Source organism: Lissotriton vulgaris, chromosome 11 (assembly GCF_964263255.1).
Source record: "Lissotriton vulgaris chromosome 11, aLisVul1.2, whole genome shotgun sequence".
Classification (NCBI taxonomy): domain Eukaryota; kingdom Metazoa; phylum Chordata; class Amphibia; order Caudata; family Salamandridae; genus Lissotriton; species Lissotriton vulgaris.
Genome location: NC_141699.1, coordinates 1,107,572,091 through 1,107,592,904, shown reverse-complemented (window position 1 = coordinate 1,107,592,904; position 20,814 = coordinate 1,107,572,091). Strand labels below are relative to the sequence as shown.

The 20,814-nt window shown below is 43.6% G+C and overlaps 1 protein-coding gene across 1 annotated transcript in view; it reads left to right on the top strand.

Annotated features, from left to right (window-relative positions):
- Window positions 1–20,814, top strand: part of LOC147684251 (putative cation-transporting ATPase 13A5) — a 256,436-nt gene that overhangs the window by 228,465 nt on the left and 7,157 nt on the right. Inside the window, exon 23 of the mRNA XM_086942616.1 lies at window positions 1,439–1,535. Coding sequence (XP_086798742.1) covers window positions 1,439–1,535 — 97 coding nt within the window. The remainder of the gene's footprint in view (window positions 1–1,438; window positions 1,536–20,814) is intronic.

The following is a 20,814-nucleotide window of genomic DNA, read 5'->3' as shown; positions in this document are numbered from 1 at the left end:
AAGGGCTGAAATGAGGTATTTGGTTTACAGTGGAGGACAGATGTAGACCCATTATTTTTGCAGGCAGCACAACTAATGCCTCATTTTCCAACATCTACCTCAATATGTTTGGATCAGGAAAGGCTTACAGGCCCTGGGGGGCATGATTGTAAGAAATGTGGGAGAACTGAATGTCTTTCCCTATCCTTTATTGTTTATATATCTAGAGACGTATCTTCGAAATTGTTTCATGGTTGGTAGGAAAGCAGATGTCAAAATGAATATTTCTATCCAGGTGATATTTCTCTTCTAGAAGTTGGTAATCAAGGTACCTAAGGTAGATATTCCCTGAATTAAACATTCATCTCAGGCAAGAAAAGCAGGACTATCTGAAGATTTTTGATACAGTCCAAGTAAAAGGGAGGCTTTCCCTTTGATCAGTCAGTAGCTAATGAACATGAATGTTTACAATAGATCCAACCCACACAATCGAAAAGTTCAAATGTCTCTTCAAAGCTTTCCTTGGTTAGATTTATCACTTCCCCTTGAGGTACTGTGGGTAAAGGAGCTCAACACATAGATAAATTCAGATTCATGTGGCAAGCTGTGCGCCAGAATCCATGTTTCATTAATTTGTGTACAATATAGAGAAGTCCTTTTGAGTTGGTTCTACTTGCTATTTAGAATAAACAACGATTTATCAGACATAAGAAAATATTTTTGCATGGGGATGTTGATTAACAAGGTTGATGCTTTATACACTTTGCAATGACTTACAATCTAAGAGATGGCTGGGTGATTAATTAAAGAAATATTATGTTTCTCAATCATAAATGACCTGTACTACATTCTACTGAGGGAAGCAAGCATCCACAAATACCCAGTGAAATGGTCAAATAGATTTTAATGAACACCAAATTGGTGATAATGGCCCATTGAAACACCGATAAACTCCCCGAATGTAACATGTAGCTGGGATTCTGGAATCAATGGGTATGGGATAAGTTAGATAATAAGTTAGAAATCACTTTTACACATTGTATGGCACATCTTACCCTCAAAATAGTAAGTGAGGTGTGTCTCTTTTTACAGAGCACAAGGGCACATGGTCAAATGCAACAGGCTAATGTTTCCCTCAAGATAACCACCCGATAATTCTTCTCACATTCATTTACCTCCATAAGTTGATCTATAAATGAACACATCTAAAGCAGTACTGATGTGCCTTAGAACAACCCATTATGCTTTTTTATCATTACAGAAGGGTTATTGTTCTGGATATGTACGGTAATTATATAGATGGTGGACATCCATACATTGATATAATGTCCTTTGAAGCCCCATTGATGGTTATTTAAAAAATAATTATCATTTGGTAAAAACCAATGAAAAATGTTTCAATGGAATTATCGAAATGTGTCCTAACATATTGACGAAACGTCTTGATTTTCACTTACAGAGAAGGGCGTTGTGCTCTAGATTCTTCCTTCTGTGTCATCAAATACATCATCATTACCAACCTAATGGCCTGCAACTGTGCATTTGTGCTTTATTGGGTAAGGACAAAAATTATAACTAACTAGGACTTGAACATGTTAATCAGTACCCACATATTAATGTACTCTTTGTGACACTTTTAAATAATGTATTTTAAAACAAAATGGATTTCTAGCACTTCCAATGATCAGTTTGATAGTCAATCATTAATTAAATTATCTCTTTGCATTTGTATATAGTTGTTTGTACTTTCACAGTATATATAGGAACAAATATGCCTCATTTTGTTCTTTTATGTGCCCTTCTTTACACATAGTTAAACATTATTAATAAATAAATTAACATTTGCAATAATTTGCTTCTCGGGCAGCCTTGTGACAAGGGGAGACTTGTTAAGCACTAATGCTAACACATAACTATAACAAGCCAAAGACTGTGGATTAAAATAAATCCACATTGAATAATAATATGTGGTGGACAAAAGTGTAAAAAAAGGTTTATACTTAGCAGATCATCAATAAGGAACTTGAACCAGTAACTACCCATATTAGGGCTTGATAGCAAGCTAGGGCAATTTCTCTTCTACAAGTGTGAAAGAAGCATGAGAAGCAGCTAAACAGATCAAAGAATTGAAAGATGTTTGGATAAAAAGGCCCCAAAGTCTGCAAAGAACTTTTTGGAGAGCAAAAATTGGAGGCTTCCTTTATACCGAGCAAAATTCTGCTACCTAGAGAAGACAGATGATCCAGTAGAAAGGTTTGAAGGTAAAACCTTGAAACCAATGCTCAACATAATAAACGGTACCCCAAACTTCACACCGAACCCTAATATGACCACTAAATTGAATATTGCGTTGTGATATGTTGATTTGTACAGTGCTCTAGAAGTAGAGGGTGTTCAGGCGCTGAGCAGGATTGTAAGAGTGTGATCCCTTCCAAATTATTCCAAGAGCCAAGTAGCGAGGAGGAGGTTCTGATATATTGTGGGAGGGTGTTTCATTTTTTTGGTGCGCAGTATGAGGACAAGTGACATTCTGAACTATTAATGTAAAAAACAACAAGGGTTGAGACAAAACAAATTGCACCTGCTTTCACCTGTGGCTTGTAATTAGAAGTGATGGTGCTTGTGATTCCAAGGAACACAAACCTGTTTGTTCCTTCAAGGGCAAAGCCCAAAAATTGCAATGTATGATAAGAAATCAGCACTCATCCAAAAAGTATTGTCTTTATAGTTTCAAATGTCCACAGTGTATATAAAAGTGCACAATCTTGTGAAAAAAAGGTCCGAATTCTTGCAGATTTTCTTATTCAAGTTCTTTATTGTAGTGTTTCAAAACAAGAAAAATCCAAGAACACAAATGGATTTCCTTCTTAGCCAGCCAACGCGTTTCGTCTCTACAATGAGACTTCTTCAGGGCTTCAATGTAAATTGGTAATCATAAATCAGTTCATCATGGTAGATTTCGTCAAAAACAGCATATTGTGGTAATTTCTCTTTGTTCTGACGAAAAGTGTTCAAGAAGACAGAAACCATACACAGTCAGGATTCCCTGTCTATTAGATAGTTGTATTTCTCACACTGTTTTTGCTGTGCTTACTCTTAATAGTCTTAAAAAAGGTATGGGGACGAGCGGTAGTGCCACATCGACGGTAAGACAGCAAAAACAGTGTGAGAAATACAATTATCTATTAGACAGGGAATCCTGACTGTGTATGGGTTCTGTCTTCTTGAACACTTTTCGTCAGAACAAAGATAAATTACCACAATATGCTGTTTTTGAGCAAAATCTACCATGATGTACTGATTTATGATTACCAATTTACATTGAAGCCCTGAAGAAGTCTCATTGTAGAGGCGAAACGCGTTGGCTGGCTAAGAAGGAAATCCATTTGTGTTCTTGGATTTTTCTTGTGATTAAACACTACAATAAAGAACTTGAATAAGAAAATCTGCAAGAATTCGGACCTTTTTTTCACAAGATTCTGCACTTTTATATACACTGTGGACATTTGAAACTATAAAGATAATACTTTTTGGATGGGTGCTGATTTCTTATCATACATGACATTCTGAACTGTTTTTGTGAATGCAGTGAGTGTGTGCAATCGAGAGTGAGACAGAGCTAAGGTGTCTGGGTGGATTGTTAAAGTGTATGCTGTTGTTGAGGTATATGGGTCTAATGTGGTGTGGGGCTTTGTTGTTGTGCAAGAAGAGCTTGAACTGGCTGCGTCGGTGACTGGGGAGCCAGTGAAGCCCCCTGAGGTGAGATGAGATGGTGGTCAAGCAGTGACGGCCTATCATGAGTCTAGCGGTGGCATTCTAAATGGTCAGAAATCTGCTCAGGACCTGCTTGGAGATTCTGGCAGAGAGAGTGTGCATGCAGAAAGCGTCTGCATGAGCCTGATACAACACATTTGCTGCTGAGATGATCTCATGTCAAAAAAAGATCCATGAATATTGCTGTCCGGTTCAATCTAGGAAAAACTACCCACACAGTATCTGGATGGCTTTTCTTTAAAAGGGCTTTGTGGAGTGAGGCAATAGCAAACAGGAGGAAACGTAACACATCTAAGGGGTAGAGGAACTAAAGAGCCTGAAGGGCTCAATGCTACAGCTATTAAATTGTTAATAAAGGAGGCAGTAAAATAGAAACAAAGCCATGGGCCCTAATGTCAGCAAGACAATTGATCCTCTCTGATTCCCCTCATGAGAATAGATGACAGCTCTTTTTTGGGTAAAATGTCCAAATACCCTTGAGCATCCTACTTTATTCAACTTAAAATTACTTTGTATTTTAGCACATTTTCTCACTAATTAGAATTGGGTAGTCATTCCAGGAAAAGATAGCATAGGTGTAATTGAGTAAAATCAATAATCTATCCCACAGTGCTGCCATCACATTCTTCACTGGATTAAAATCTCTGAATTTACCTCTGCTATTGCCCAGCTGACCATGTGCCCTTGACACAATGGATCACTGACACTATATTGAGCTAAACAATATTGTTTGACATGAATATCATGTCAAAAACATAGTTTCCCAAAATATTGTGTCCTTATACTTACAATGGTAAGTATAGAAATATCAGGAATAAAATACCATTTACCACTAATGTCATCAAAAAAGGTACAAAAATAGTTTTTTTCTAATATATAGTTCAAGTTGTAAATCTTAAATATTTGTATATAACATTCTCACAATGTATATTACATACATTCCACTAATATTTAATACTATATATAAATATATACTTATATAATCATACACATGAACACACACACATACATATGCGTATATATGTATGAAAATATAGTAGTAGTTTAGTTTTATCTAGCATTGATCAAATATGCTTTTTTCAACAAACAACTGCGAGGAATAAACAGTATGTGAGTCTGGTTCCTTTGTTGCTGTAAGGTTACTTGCACTGTGGTATATATGAGCACATAAAATGCTGCTGCCTCAGTATCAGTGGACAAGGTTGCAGGACAGCCGAAATGCATCTGGTGATACTTTGGTTGCCTGCAAAAACATACATTTTGATTTTGACGCAACAGCGTCCTAAAAGTGACGCAGTGAAATCTCATAGATTTCACTGCGTCACTATTACGAGGCTTTTTGCGGGGGAACGCCCCCTCTGCATACATTATACCTGATGCAGGTATAATGTGTCTCAGGGGTTTAAAAAGTGACGCATCTACCTAGATGCGTCACTTTTTAGGTTTCGACCTGGCGAGGGGCACGACAGTGCCCCTCCCAGTTCGAAAACTTTTGTTTTCAGTAGGGATGTCAGCACCGCCTCTGCCTCTCATTGGCTAGCTCCATAAATGGAGGCTAGCCATTGGGAGACAGAGGCTGTCAATCGCGCTTTCTCTTGAAAACGCGATTCGGGGCATTTCTCTGGCTGTTTTTAAGCCCCGCCCCTTTGTCCCGGGCCGCGCTGTGATTGGCTGCCGGCCCGGGACACCCCCGTGACGTCATTCCCCGGGCCGCGCTGTGATTGGCTGGCCGGCCCGGGACCTGACTTGTTTTTAATTCTTTTCTTCCCGCTACCGCTGTCCGTTCCGCCCCCCTCCCCCTGTGCCCGTTCCCGCCCCCCCTCCCCCTTCACTCTCCACAACTCGATATTCGTTCACGGAGACTCGGAGAGCAGTCTAGCACTGGTCGTGACCACAGGCGTGCGTCCATCTCTCTGTGGTTTCTTCCCCTCAGTAAAACCCCCCTCCTGAATTCTCTGGGCTGGGCCGGGCCGCGGGCTGTGTTGACACAGCCTGGCTCCTCTCGGTGGGGGCCCTGGGCAGTGCCTGGAGAGGGCCCTGTGCCCGTCTCCCGCCTGAGGCAGAGTGCTCTGGGCTGCAAAACGCACGGACAGGCTTGGCATCTCCTTCCGGCGCGGCGCTTCGATACTGGACATGCTCGACACTAAGCGCTATGCCAGCAAACATGCGTGCTCAACCCTATGGTAGTTAAACTGGGCTTGTTGTAATATTAATCCAGCATACTACTAACAATTCTAAATCACGCTAGTGATTAATTGTTAATATTAACTCCAACAATATTACTGGTTAATAACGAAAAGGATAATTAACTGAAGCTTTGATGAAAAGTTTACATGCGATTTGTGGAGAGCCTTGTTTTTCCCTCACGCACTTCACGCACTCCAGGTGAGTGCTGTTTTATTTTTCTTGCGCCCGTTCCCGCCCCCCCTCCTGCTGTCCGTTTGCGCCCCCCCCCCGTCCGTGTACCGCCAGCGCTATGCTGCAACTTCCCACGCCACTGCCCTCCGCCCACCAGAGACATGTTTCCGACGGTATGTCTGCGAACCACGGAGTCATGGGGGGGCACTGAATGTGAATGAGTTAGCTGGCTCATAAATGGTGTCCGGGGTGTTGGTCATGATGTGAATCGATATGTATGGGTCATTTGTATAGAATGAGGTTGTGGTTGCAACCAGTGGCATTCCTAACTTTATCAACGTTTTTCAGCTCCTTAGAGCTCACGTGCTGTGGAGTAGCAACTGATGAAGAGGTCCAATTGGACAATCCGAATTCTCCAGAACCGCTCCTACAGCGAGCAGTGCTCTAAGCCAACCTTCAGCACTACTTTGTATTATTAAGTCAAGTTCGGGTGTTCAATGTGTTGTGTGATTAGCTGTGTGTCGGTGTGCTGTTTCCCGCGGTGGAGCTGGTCACATCCGCTTGCCAGAAACCGGTCCCCGGTAGCTTGTCTCCTTCCCAGTATAAGAATTGGCTTGGTAGTTTGGTTTGCCCTGTTCCCATCATGCACTGGGACAGGAACAGACTAATTTGCATATAGCCAGGTTCTGAAGCTGGGATGGTGCAGTGAGCTAAAAAACGGTGATGGATCAAGCCCTGATCTCTTGACTGGGTAGGAGTATTCTGCATCATTCAGAAACTCTGTCCATCACCTTTTCCAAAATTGATTTTATCCACACTATGTGTGGGAGGGTATACTCAGACGTGAGTCCCTAGCTCATTGCACCATCAGGATTCAAGCAAGCCGGGCCGATGAGGCTGAAATGCCAGAAACCGGTCCCCGGTAGCTTGTCTCCTTCCCAGTATAAGAATTGGCTTGGTAGTTTGGTTTGCCCTGTTCCCATCATGCACTGGGACAGGAACAGACTAATTTGCATATAGCCAGGTTCTGAAGCTGGGATGGTGCAGTGAGCTAAAAAACGGTGATGGATCAAGCCCTGATCTCTTGACTGGGTAGGAGTATTCTGCATCATTCAGAAACTCTGTCCATCACCTTTTCCAAAATTGATTTTATCCACACTATGTGTGGGAGGGTATACTCAGATGTGAGTCCCTAGCTCATTGCACCATCAGGATTCAAGCAAGCCGGGCCGACGAGGCTGAAATGCCAGAAACCGGTCCCCGGTAGCTTGTCTCCTTCCCAGTATAAGAATTGGCTTGGTAGTTTGGTTTGCCCTGTCCCCATCATGCACTGGGACAGGAACAGACTAATTTGCATATAGCCAGGTTCTGAAGCTGGGATGTGCAGTGAGCTAAAAACGGTGATGGATCAAGCCCTGATCTCTTGACTGGGTAGGAGTATTCTGCATCATTCAGAAACTCTGTCCATCACCTTTTCCAAAATTGATTTTATCCACACTATGTGTGGGAGGGTATACTCAGACGTGAGTCCCTAGCTCATTGCACCATCAGGATTCAAGCAAGCCGGGCCGACGAGGCTGAAATGCCAGAAACCGGTCCCCGGTAGCTTGTCTCCTTCCCAGTATAAGAATTGGCTTGGTAGTTTGGTTTGCCCTGTTCCCATCATGCACTGGGACAGGAACAGACTAATTTGCATATAGCCAGGTTCTGAAGCTGGGATGGTGCAGTGAGCTAAAAAACGGTGATGGATCAAGCCCTGATCTCTTGACTGGGTAGGAGTATTCTGCATCATTCAGAAACTCTGTCCATCACCTTTTCCAAAATTGATTTTATCCACACTATGTGTGGGAGGGTATACTCAGACGTGAGTCCCTAGCTCATTGCACCATCAGGATTCAAGCAAGCCGGGCCGACGAGGCTGAAATGCCAGAAACCGGTCCCCGGTAGCTTGTCTCCTTCCCAGTATAAGAATTGGCTTGGTAGTTTGGTTTGCCCTGTTCCCATCATGCACTGGGACAGGAACAGACTAATTTGCATATAGCCAGGTTCTGAAGCTGGGATGGTGCAGTGAGCTAAAAAACGGTGATGGATCAAGCCCTGATCTCTTGACTGGGTAGGAGTATTCTGCATCATTCAGAAACTCTGTCCATCACCTTTTCCAAAATTGATTTTATCCACACTATGTGTGGGAGGGTATACTCAGACGTGAGTCCCTAGCTCATTGCACCATCAGGATTCAAGCAAGCCGGGCCGACGAGGCTGAAATGCCAGAAACCGGTCCCCGGTAGCTTGTCTCCTTCCCAGTATAAGAATTGGCTTGGTAGTTTGGTTTGCCCTGTTCCCATCATGCACTGGGACAGGAACAGACTAATTTGCATATAGCCAGGTTCTGAAGCTGGGATGGTGCAGTGAGCTAAAAAACGGTGATGGATCAAGCCCTGATCTCTTGACTGGGTAGGAGTATTCTGCATCATTCAGAAACTCTGTCCATCACCTTTTCCAAAATTGATTTTATCCACACTATGTGTGGGAGGGTATACTCAGACGTGAGTCCCTAGCTCATTGCACCATCAGGATTCAAGCAAGCCGGGCCGACGAGGCTGAAATGCCAGAAACCGGTCCCCAGTAGCTTGTCTCCTTCCCAGTATAAGAATTGGCTTGGTAGTTTGGTTTGCCCTGTTCCCATCATGCACTGGGACAGGAACAGACTAATTTGCATATAGCCAGGTTCTGAAGCTGGGATGGTGCAGTGAGCTAAAAAACGGTGATGGATCAAGCCCTGATCTCTTGACTGGGTAGGAGTATTCTGCATCATTCAGAAACTCTGTCCATCACCTTTTCCAAAATTCACATCCGCTTACACCGCAGGACTGCACTTGGGGTGTTCGCCTCATGACTCATAGTAAACCTGTTGAACCAAGCCCGCACGAGCCAACACGAGGCTGGTCCGGTGCTTGGCCTTCCGCTGGTTGTCTCTCCTCCGTCCTTGGTGGGAGATCTCGCCTGCAATGTGGGACTGGTTACTCAGTAGGAAGAAGGTATTTTGGTTTGTCGCTTTGAGAAACATCAGGCTTATTTTTACAAGCATCCAGGCAGAGGACTTTTTTTTCCACAGATGAGGCCACCTGGGACTCTCCCAGGCAGGCAGCACTCCCACCAGTTGCTATTATCTTTAGGTTTGTCACGACAGCAGCTATCTGAAGACCGATGTTTACCAATTCTTTAATACATACATACACACATAGTGCCGGTGTTTGCTCTGCCCTGAACAGTATTTCTCTCACCCCATGTTATTTTCTTATTTGTATAGTATTCAGCCTGCTATGGAATGATTGCATTGCAGCGCATGAAGGAATATTTTATATCTCAAAAGAACTCTGAAATCATGGCACATTAAAGTATATATTCCGTAGATGCATCGTATATAAAAATCGGTTAGTTTGTTTTTTCCTGTGCATCAGGCGCTCTTATTGTTTTAGCCGGCACTCAAAATGCAAACCAAACATTCTGGCTTTGCCAAGGCTTCTTTTGTCTTTGTCAACATGTGCGCCGCCCTCTTGCTCGGCACGCGCGGGGATAGTTCGTGACCGTTCGGGGGTCCTCTCCCTGTGAATCCGTCACTGCTGTGTCAGCGCCCAGGCGTGGGGTGATGCTGTTGCCAGGATACCTTTAAATCCAGGGCTGGTAAATCTGTGCAGCCTTCTCGACAGTGGTATTGATTAGAGGGTTTGAACTGTGACCTTTCTCCTCATTGACTGCACCATGACCACCTCTGCACAAGTCATTCAGCAGGAACTTGAGGCGCAAGAATGAGCATGGTTAAACCTGAATATGGGATAAATGTCATTATGGGTGCATGGTGTACAATTAAAAATATGGAATATGGTCTCTTTTTTAAAAACGCTCATTTGTGGTATGATAACTGAGGTGAAATAGTCTTGCAAAACAGGGTTCCCTTGATGCTTTGTTGAGATGCTTGATAAACGTACGTTGTCGTCTTAGACACACCGGGGCTCCAGGGTGTGTGTGTATGTGACTGCTCCAGAGTGTGTGTGTATGTGACTGCTCCAGTGTGTGTGTGTGTGTGTGTGTGACTGCTCCAGTATGTGTATGTCACTGCTCCAGTGTGTGTGTGCGTGTGTGACTGCTCCAGGGTGTGTGCGTGCGTGTGTGACTGCTCCAGGGTGTGTGTGTGTGTGTGACTGCTCCAGGGTGTGTGTGTGTGTGTGACTGCCCCAGGGTGTGTGTGTATGTGACTGCCTCAGAGTGTGTGTGTATGTGACTGCCCCAGAGTGTGTGTGTGTGTATGTGACTGCTCCAGTGTGTGTGTGTGACTGCTCCAGTGTGTGTGTGTGACTGATCCAGAGTGTGTGTGTGTGTGTGACTGCTCCAGAGTGTGTGTGTGTGTGTGACTGCTCCAGTGTGTGTGTGTGTGTGACTGCTCCAGAGTGTGTGTGTATGTGACTGCTCTGGGTGTGTGTGTGTGTGTGTGTGGGGGGGGGGGCTCTGGGTGTGTGTGTGTGTGTGTGTGGGTGGCTCTCTTCTGCCATCACTCTCCCCTATGCCCCAGCCGTCCCCTCTCGCGTTTCCCCTCTATTTCCTCGTTGGTTCCTCGCTCTGCCTTTCCCTCTCGTTCTTCTCCTCGCACCCTGACCAGCTCAACCTCCTCCATTCGCCGTCCCTCCTGCCCGCTCACCGTTGTCCTCACACACCCCGCTCCACTTAGTATGCCCCCTCCTTTCCTTTCTCCCTCCCATCCTCTCACATCCTCCATTGATACATTGTACTCGCCCTATCTTTCTTTTGCTTTCCTCTTCCAAATCTACCGCTTGTTTTTAAAATGTATATTGCCTGTCCACCTCCTGCCCCTTTCCTGTACCCCCGAACTATCGCCTTCTCTCCCTTTCGTTTTCACCCTTCCAGACTCTTCCCCCGTTCTCTCTCTGTCCCCCATTTCTCTCTCTGTCCCCCTTTTCTCTCTCTGTCCCCTATTTCTCTCTGTCCCCTATTTCTCTCTGTCCCCCATTTCTCTCTCTGTCCCCCATTTCTCTCTCTGTCCCCCATTTCTCTCTCTGTCCCCCATTTCTCTCTCTGTCCCCCATTTCTCTCTCTGTCCCCCATTTCTCTGTCACCCATTTCTCTCTCCTATTTCCCATTTCTCTCTCCATGTACCCCCCCTTCTCTCTCTCTCTCCCCCCTTCTCTCTCTCTCCCCCCTTCTCTCTCTCTCTCCCCCCTTCTCTCTCTCATCCCCCCTTCTCTCTCTCATCCCCCCTTCTCTCTCTCATCCCCCCTTCTCTCTCTCCCCCCTCTCTCTCTCGTCCCCTTCTCTCTATCTCCTCCCCTTCTCTCTATCTCATGTTCCTGTGACCCATGGCGTTGGCTGCAGGTGGGTTGGCACAACTCCTGTCAGAGAAGTGTCTCAATCCTGCTGTGGATTAGGGGCACGTGCCCCTGCTTGGTCCATGGTGAGGTGCTTTTTACACAGAAAAGGTGTCTCTGTTAAACCGTAGTTTGAGAGTATTTTTAGTTATTGTGTTTTCTTATTGTACAAAACGAATCATGGTGGAACCGGGAATCTTATGCCAGAGCATCCCGGAAAACCCAAAAAGTGAAAGTGAAAAAAACATTTTGGAGAAAAATCACGTGATGTCACAGAAATCGCTTCATCTCTTAGTGGTGTTTAATGTAGGTGCATTTACAAACCCCAGCCCTCACATAAGGTGTCTGAAATGACTCAGACCTGGCAGATTCTCTTGATGCCCATGAGCAACAGTAAAGAGCATGTTCACAGCTGAAGAGTGACCACTTCACCATTCATCCCTTTGTGCCTGCAGACAGAGCTGAATACTTCACCTTTCACCACTTTGCATCTGCAAACAGAGCTGACCATTTCACCAGCTGAGCATCATTTGCATAAGCGTCATTGACACCCCATACTACCGATTTTTTTATTACATATGGTTTCCACAATTACTTAAAGTACGTATGTTGTGATCGGTAGTCTGTCACCTGCTATACATTCCACCATACAGTTTAAGATTCTTTTTGGTATTTGTATTCATCCATTTACACCCTTTTACGTTAAAATAGCTATAGCTTTACTGTATAGTTGCTATAAAAGCTTATAATATGGTATAGTGGGCACTTAAAAAAAAATATCACTCCACTGCTAACAAAGCATGAATAAAAAACATTGCCATTTACAATGCCAGTAGCTCCAACTCCAACAAATGTGAGACCTATTGCAATGTAAACAACAATGCCATTTATTTAGAAGTAAAAAATAAAAAAGAAATGTCATGAGCAATGCCAATAGCTCTAACTTTTCCAAAGGCGAAACCATTGCATTGTAAATGCTTGTTAAATATGGCGCAACGAGGCGCATTTTTTACACCGCTGGTGCGTCACAAAAAGTGACGCACCGGCGGCGCAAAACCGAAGCAAGGCCTTCATAAATAAGGCCCCCGGTTACTAGAGTGCGCCTATACAGACCACGCTGCAGTAGCAGTGGTCAGTGGCAGCCATGTTGGGGGAAGAGAGCACCTGCACCCTGGCATTGATTAGCAATGGGAGGGTGCCCAGAGTCCTAAAGCCAACAAAAAGTAGGTGGGAAAAATGAGGCAAGGGCAAAAAAATCACAGGGAAAGACCACCCTAGGGCTGACAGGTCTAACACCTTCCAAGTGATGGAAGCAGAAAAAATCCCCAACAAGGTTAACATCTGCTGGAAATTCTGGTATGAGAGCCTTATGCCTCTATTATGATTGGATGAGATTCTAAATTCACTAGATTGGGATCTTTTAAACCATGAAGAAATACAATGATCCCTCAGGGCAGGAAAGATGGCTGAAACATGGCTTTCAGTAGACATTCAAAGAAATCACTATTTAATCTTGGCCAGGTTACCCAATGAATGAAAATTAAATCCTTTGGGTATATCCTGAGACATTATTCTAAAAATCATCAGGATCCCTGCTTCAATCCATTTAAAAGATGTATCAGAAATACCCAACTGTGGTTGAATCTCTGCGAGTGAAATTCCCCTACTTGAGCGTGGTGGTAACACCAATGATGAAGTTTGTGGAAAGGTAGGGGTGATGCAGATATTTGAATTAACAGATATTTGAATTAACTGAATTTAATTTGTGGTTTCTCATGAATCCTTATGTTTATTCTACTGTGTTAACCCCTTCTTTCTCAGTTAGTGTCCTACGCTAACTGAGAACTATCTACCTGAAACACTGGGGTTAGTGTTATTTGTAGGGACTGTATATTAGTAATATTGCTATTATCTCCAATTTAAGTGGCTAATTTTCCCCCTCTGCCCGTGTCATCTTGCCGCAATGCCATTATGGTATATGATTTGAATTGCCCAACTCTTAAACCACAGTCATCTCTCGTTGATTCAAATAAATGCAGTGTCCTGTTTATGTAAACCTCCCCAACTGGAATAAATCCAACTTCTGACTGTGACAATCCATCATTTTCATTCTCTTGAAATTTGTGTAGGCACTGAAGTGGGATTTCTGGAGCATATAGTGTTACAGTATTTAGTTTTTTTAATGATCATAATCAGTAGTTTCCTACTGTTCTCAAAGTTTTAGGATGTGTTCAGGTTAGCTTTATGTTCTGCAGGATTATCCCCCTAAACTTGCTCACCTTAGGGCTTGGCCCATTATCTATCCATATCAGTAGCCACTGTGACTGAGCCAAGAGGTGATATATCTCATTGTATGGTATCCCCAGCTCTCCTTCATACCACACATACATGGGTTTCACAACAATTCCGATAGGATTCTATTCGATTCCATAAGTGATGCTGATTTATAAAGGGAACCATTTTTTCAATCCTGTATGTTCTAGAAAAGCCACCAATTTCAACGGGAGATTTACAAAAAAGTCGGGCAATGCAGTGCAGCCCCCTGTGATGGTGCGTTGCGCAACTGGGAGGGAGCAGGGGAGCGCCAAAACTTCAAAGATATGGCTCCCTCCTCCCTATCCATTGCGCCTGCTCTGATTTCAGCTGCTGTGCACCATGCACACACTATAGCGCCGCAGCACTAGTGTGTGTTCATGAGTGTAGCATATGGATTGTACTGGAAGGGTACTCTTGCTGTACAGAATACTATACTAGACACGAGGGGAAGCGCAGCACACATGCAAAGTCGGAAAAGAAAGGAGAAATGTATGCATTTCTCCTTCCTTACGCCTAGTTGAAAAGAGCGCAGTTTTCTCACACTAAACACTATCTACTGTTTTTAGTAAAGTGAGCTTAGCGTGAGAAACCTTGGGTGGTTGCATCGGAACGCCCATGCACCACCCTTGGCACGCCCCGTGGTGCAAAGTAATGCGAAGTAGCACAATTACGTTATTTGCAGACCTAAACAAGTTCAGTGCTGGAAAGTTATTGAACGAAAAAAAGAGTTCATGCCGTTTTGCCTCCCTTCTGTGATGCAAACACGGCACAAAATCTTAGTAAATCCCCCCCTAAGTGTCTATGAATGTGGGTGTGGAGCTCATCTAGCAAGTTGTTTGTCCAGCTTTGTTTGATAACTATCCTGAGGCTGAAATGGAGGTGTTGTGTTCTAAATGTTGCTTTCTTTCTTCTTTTGGTGTCTCTGGGTTACACAGAGGCTGATGGCTGTTGTGTGAATGAGGACTTAACGAGAATATACCTACAACAGATCATGAGCATTCAGTCAACTTACAATAAAATGGGAGTTTTGCTAGTTCTATGATCTGTTTCTGTCTGGTTGGAAAGGAGGGATGCCATTTCCTTGTGGTCAGCCATGTGGTCGAAATTAAAGATGGCGGCAGCAGCGTTAGGAAACATTTTGTGCCATCATTGATAAAGAAAGGCATCCTGCATGGTACTAGTGGCATGGTGATGATGGTTTTGACTGGTTATGGTGTCATGACAATTCTTCTTTTGGATTGTTTCCACTCTTTTGTCACAAATTCTACCTAAATCATGTCTTTACTTCATTGCTAAATTGACCATCTTTTTTTCTCGGTATATTGTTTAGGAAAACAGACTTTTTGGAAATTACCATTATCTCCTTCAAGAAATGCTCATCACCTTTCCCACCTACTTGACAAGTAAGACTCAATACCGGTGTGTTGTATCAAATTCAAAAGCATTTCCCTGCTGAACTGCAAGAGCTAACTTGAAACTGGCACTGAACACTAAGGTCAGATTTAGTAAAATGTTGTGTCAAGGTTGCATCACTTTTGTGGTGAAGCCAAAATGCACAATCTATTTTGGCATTTACTAAGCTACGTAAAGTCAAGTTGAGTGACATTGCGTGGCTTAGTCAAGACAAATTCACATCAAGGCAGCACATAGTGCTGTCTTGCATTGCTTTGTGTTGGGCAGTGTGTTACTTGCTTGGGTGTTCAAATGCATCCACCCGCGTATTTTGACACACACCCAGATTTACAAAGAGTTGTAAACCTGTGTTTGATCCCTTATGGTGTGCATACCCAACAGAGGCGTAACAAGGAGACATACTTTCATTTCTCCTTGGTACTTTTTCTTTCTATGTAGAAAGAGGAATATGCATCTAGGGATTGTTTTTGTGCAAGAAAGTATTTATTCGTACACAAACAAAATGTCTGCCTGTGATGCAGAGATAATTGCACCATGGTACAAGGGCACCTGCATTAGTGCCAGGCAGCCATAGCCGTACCAGTGCATAGAGGGAGGTGAACAGTGTCCTGGTAAATATGGCACTAGTCAGCTCTCTCCCACCCACTCAACACAGTGCAGCAACTTGCTTGGAGCATTGCATTATGTGAAATAAAATAAATATGCCCTTATATGTGTTTTAGAAATGTTCTGTGGATATTGCAAGATCACATCTCAACTGGGTACTTTTCAATAATAATTCACAATCATCCATTATGAAACACTATCACAAAGTTTCATGAATAAGTTTTATATTTAAAAACATTTCATTCACTTCTTCGCAGGTGACACCAAAGAAGTTGTGTTGACATTTGACTGGAAATATATATGCATTCTACAGTGTGCGGCCTGGGTGGCAATTCATTTATTATATCTCATAAAACAATCACCTTATAAAGAATACACTGTACAAAATGAACACTCCTCCTGCATGATGTTTTCAAACAAACCTCATACATCTATCAAACAACCTGCACTTATATATGAAGATACTTACTTGTACATGTCTATTTAAAAAAATCCTAGAAACATCTAAGAAACGTTTTAAGCCCCTCTATCACACATCCACAGAAATTGTTTTATCAGCTTATTAGGCATCTTTATCAGTGTATGTACTATAAACCTCATGTGCCTCCATCAAAAATCTCACTTGTGTTTACTTCTTCAGAAACTCCTTGCAGCCTGAGAAGCATTTTTTATTTGCTGTGATGTGCAGCATGACATGTGCCTTGAGGCTCTGGCTGCCTTCAGTGTGATCGTGTAACAGGGACCTATATCATAAGCATAATGGAAGAGGTCTTGTCGCAAATGAGAATGTACCCTTTCCAATGGTACTGATTCCTGGTGCATCCCAGCTGCAGGACCACCAGGACTATGAAAGGTCAATGAAGTGTCCCTACAAGCATGGGCAATGCTCTGCACACCAACCAAATGTAACACAAGTCTTTTTGTTTACCCCCAATCTGCTCTCCCTGGTAGAGAAAGACCACCAGACACCAAGGTAATTAATTAAAAAATAATAGAATAGGGTTGGTTGGGGTGTGAACCATCTTGGTCTCTTGAATGACGTCACCGTATACAGTCTTTTGCATCCCTGGGGGGCAGGCTGCGGGATTAACCCCAGTCTGTCATTTTTGGGGGGGCAGAAAGTACACTCAACACCATTGATTGACATTTATTTAAAATTTTAAAAAACTGATGGGAGCCTGCATCTCCTATCACAATAGATGTATTTATTTATTTATTCACAGAATGAGTTTGGGGCTATCCCCTCATGGTATTTGGGTGTACAGTTCACCCCTAAAGCCCATGCAGACTCTACTACTCCTGGAGGACATAGAGTTGGTGCACAGTTGGTCCCTGAGTGCGTCCCTTCGGAAGAGGGCAGATTGCCTCCAGTGACAAACAGAGCAGGGGTTTCAACATGTTGCCATGAGCGCTCTCCTAAGTGCTAGCATTAAATATCACAGTTCACTCCTGCAGTGAGGACTGTGGTCTCTTTTCCTACCCAGTGCACTATGGAAAGTGCATGGTATGTCAAATTCAGGTCCACATTTCTTATTAAAAAGAGTGGGGGTTGGTCTGTCTTGGCATCAGGCCACATTCCCCACTTCTGGAGACCAAACAGCCCTCTGCCACCCGGGACTAGAATCTAAATATTGTAGACATACAATAGAACAAGCAGTAGAAGTTTGGATTCTTCTGAGCATAGTTTTGTTGTATGAGTCAACAGAGAGGGAGAAACTCTTCTCCTTTTGCCACTATGGGGCAACATAAAGACTAACTGGTGTCTGGGGATAGACCCCAAGGTCAAGACGAACTGACATCCCACACTTTTAAAGCAATCCCTGGTGCCTAGGGTCTGCAGTCCAGTTCCAGGATGAGCAACACTTGCCCCCCATTCTGTTTTTCACCTTTTCCCTGATAGACTGGTAGGGATCCTGAGCACACCTGAGGAAGGGCAGCTAGTGGGTAAAAGCCCTAATCTGCCAACACAGAGGAGCTTAACCTACCAAACTACCAGTAATAAATATGCGAAAAGTAATAGGGTAGATCACTGGAGCATTTGGCACAGGCAGTATTTCTTGTCCTAGGGTGAAGGCTTAATGGTAGTTTACCCTTCTTTGCCAGCCGATATGTCAACAATACTCCCAAAGAAATCAAAATTTCCTCTCACTTGCAATGGGGAATGGTTACAGTATTCAGGCAGTGGGTCAGCTGGCACCTAGGAAAACCTACCAAGCATGGGCATTTCTAAAAACTAGCAACACAGAGTTTGTGTGACTTGTTTTAATGTGTTCTGGCCCAGCATGCCCTACAAACCTCAAAAACATGCCAAATGCACACTATTGTCCCTCTCTTTTCAGGGGGATCTCTGCAGCAGTTTGGCCTGGGTCTCAACACCCTGCGTTCTTACACCTCTCCTGGCTGAAATTCTCGCCCCTTGTGTTTATGGATCTAATCCACGTCATAGGAAAGGACCAAAACTGTAACCATATGCAGACCTCATTAACAAAACATTGGCCCACCCACTCAAGCAGGATACTGATTAATTAGGGGAAGGGTGTGGTCACTAGTAGTAGGGCATCTGTTTATCACTGCAAATTCCAAAACTTTCCCAAAAGACATGTGAGAGAAAACTGTAATTTTATCCAAAATGTGATATATACAGGATGGTCTGGTTGTCAGCATCTGGAGGCATCCATGTAACGGACACAAATTTAGGGCTACTGTTCCTGGAGAGGGAGAGACTATATAGGCAGGTTGTATGAGACTGGAGCAATGACAAGGGGGCAGTCAGCAAGAATGTCTCCTGTTGCCCTCACACAACCCCAGGGGGATGTCATGCTTCATCATAGGGCATTTGCACCTCATTGGGCCGGCGCTGCAATGCCCAACAGGTCCACCGAAGGGTCACTTTAACGCAGATATTTTATTGAAATGCCATATGATGAGTGTAAGGTAGAGTATAAGTGGAGTGGTTTCTTAAGTGTAAAGATGTGAGTTAAAACTGATGAGGGAGGTCTCCAACTGTTCTTTAATAACTGGACTGTCCTTGTTCCAGACTCATACAAACTGCCTATATATTCTCTCCCTCTCCAGGAACAGTAGCCTTAAATGCGTGTTTGTTACATGGATAAATGTGTTTGTGATATAAGCTAAGGAGCATTGGCACTGGGCCTTTAATCCAGCTCCCAGTCCCCCAACTTCCTCTGCTCAGGAAACTGTGTGAGGCAGGATCCATGTAAACACACCATCCTGGACCTATCTGGGTGTCTACTTTACAAAAATGTCAGTGATGTTCAACCCTGGGCCCAAATACTGCAGCTACCCAAATTGCCATTAAGAACATCATTTTAAAGAAAAAACGTGATGTCTCCATTTAACATTTGGGAGGCATACATGTGGATGGTGATTGGCCAAGTACACACATGGGTTTACCATTGTTATCTGGAGATCCCCCAGATTACAGTGCTGTCCCTCTTGGAAAGGTGAGGAAAATAGGTAAATTGCCCAACATTTAATGTCTATAGAACATTTTTGTTAAGAAACGTCGGTTGGATCCATGAAAGCCAAACCATCTTGGATTACACTGGGTGTCTATATATTTGAAATGTTTGCGGTTGGCAAGATTCCATGGGAACTCCGTGTTTCGGGAACCAAATACTGCAGATACCCGCAGCTCCATAATGAGGGAAGTTCAAGGAAAAATCCTGATGCCTCCATATTCCAGTTGGTATTTTTTTTGCAGGTACTGGTGGTTGGCATGCATCATTCATGTACAACTTTGAGGGGTGTAAACGTGATGCAAGCCTCTCATAAATATGCCCCTCAGTGTCTTTAGCCCGACAACCTTCCCTACAGGACAAATTATCTTTATCTCAAGCTTGCCTTATTCTCCATGATATATTTAATGTATGTGCCACATTCATTTTTGTGTTACAAAATCTAGTACCTGCCACATTCATTACAGATTTAAAGTATGAGAAAAGTACTCAAAGACTTGAAAATTGAGACCGTTAGAGATCTCCTAAACAATTTGAAAATTCAAAGGAGACAGGTGGGGTCCATATTAAAGAATTTCTATTAAGAAAAGTCTATCAATGATTTAAAGACTTTGGTGTTCCATTAATTAAGGAGGCTAGTTTCATAGACAGTAGAATTAGTTTATGGTAAGGGTGGGCGTAGTTCGCAAAACAGTGCTACGCGTAGCTACGCGAAGTCCACTTCGCACTACCCGAACTACACGTAGATACACAAACTGCGCAGTGCACTGTGCAAAATGCTGTTTGCACTAACTGCACAGTGCCGGATGCTTATCTGCACTGGGCAATCAGTGCAAACTGCATCTTGCATAGTGCAAGCGGTTGTTTTCTGCAGCTCAAGTAAATTTTTACTCGAGCGGCCGCTTTCTCAACGCGGACTGGTAGTTTCTCATCACGACCGGTCGCGAGCATACGCGACCACTCGCAATGAGAAACCTGAGCTCCCCGCGTTGAGAATCTCGATGGGAGGTTTATTTTCCACGCTCGCAAACGGCAACTTGAAGTTGCTGATCACGAACGAGGAAAAAGTTTTGCCGGGATCCTATTTTGCTTTCTCGCGGCCACCAACTTGACGTTGAGGACCGCAAGCAAGCAAAAAATGACCGCTGTACTACACTACGCATGTTTGCACTGTGCTACATGCAGTTCAAGCAGTGCGAAGTAGTGCAAACTACCAAGCGAAGCGTAGTGCTTTGCCCATGGTTAGTTTATGGCCACTTTACAGTATCCACATGACACCACAAGTAGTATCCTTACTCTCATTACTGCAAACACTCTCAACTGGGGAGACTCACAAACCCACTGATACTGATACACTCACACACCACACTAATCCAATGATATCCACTCTTTCAGATATCTTGTCATGGATAGCCATTTACTTTTCAGATATACAGTGGAGTTGGGATATGTTGTTTGGTATCACTTGTCACTTCCTTCATTGATTCTATGAGGGCAGGATTTGCAAT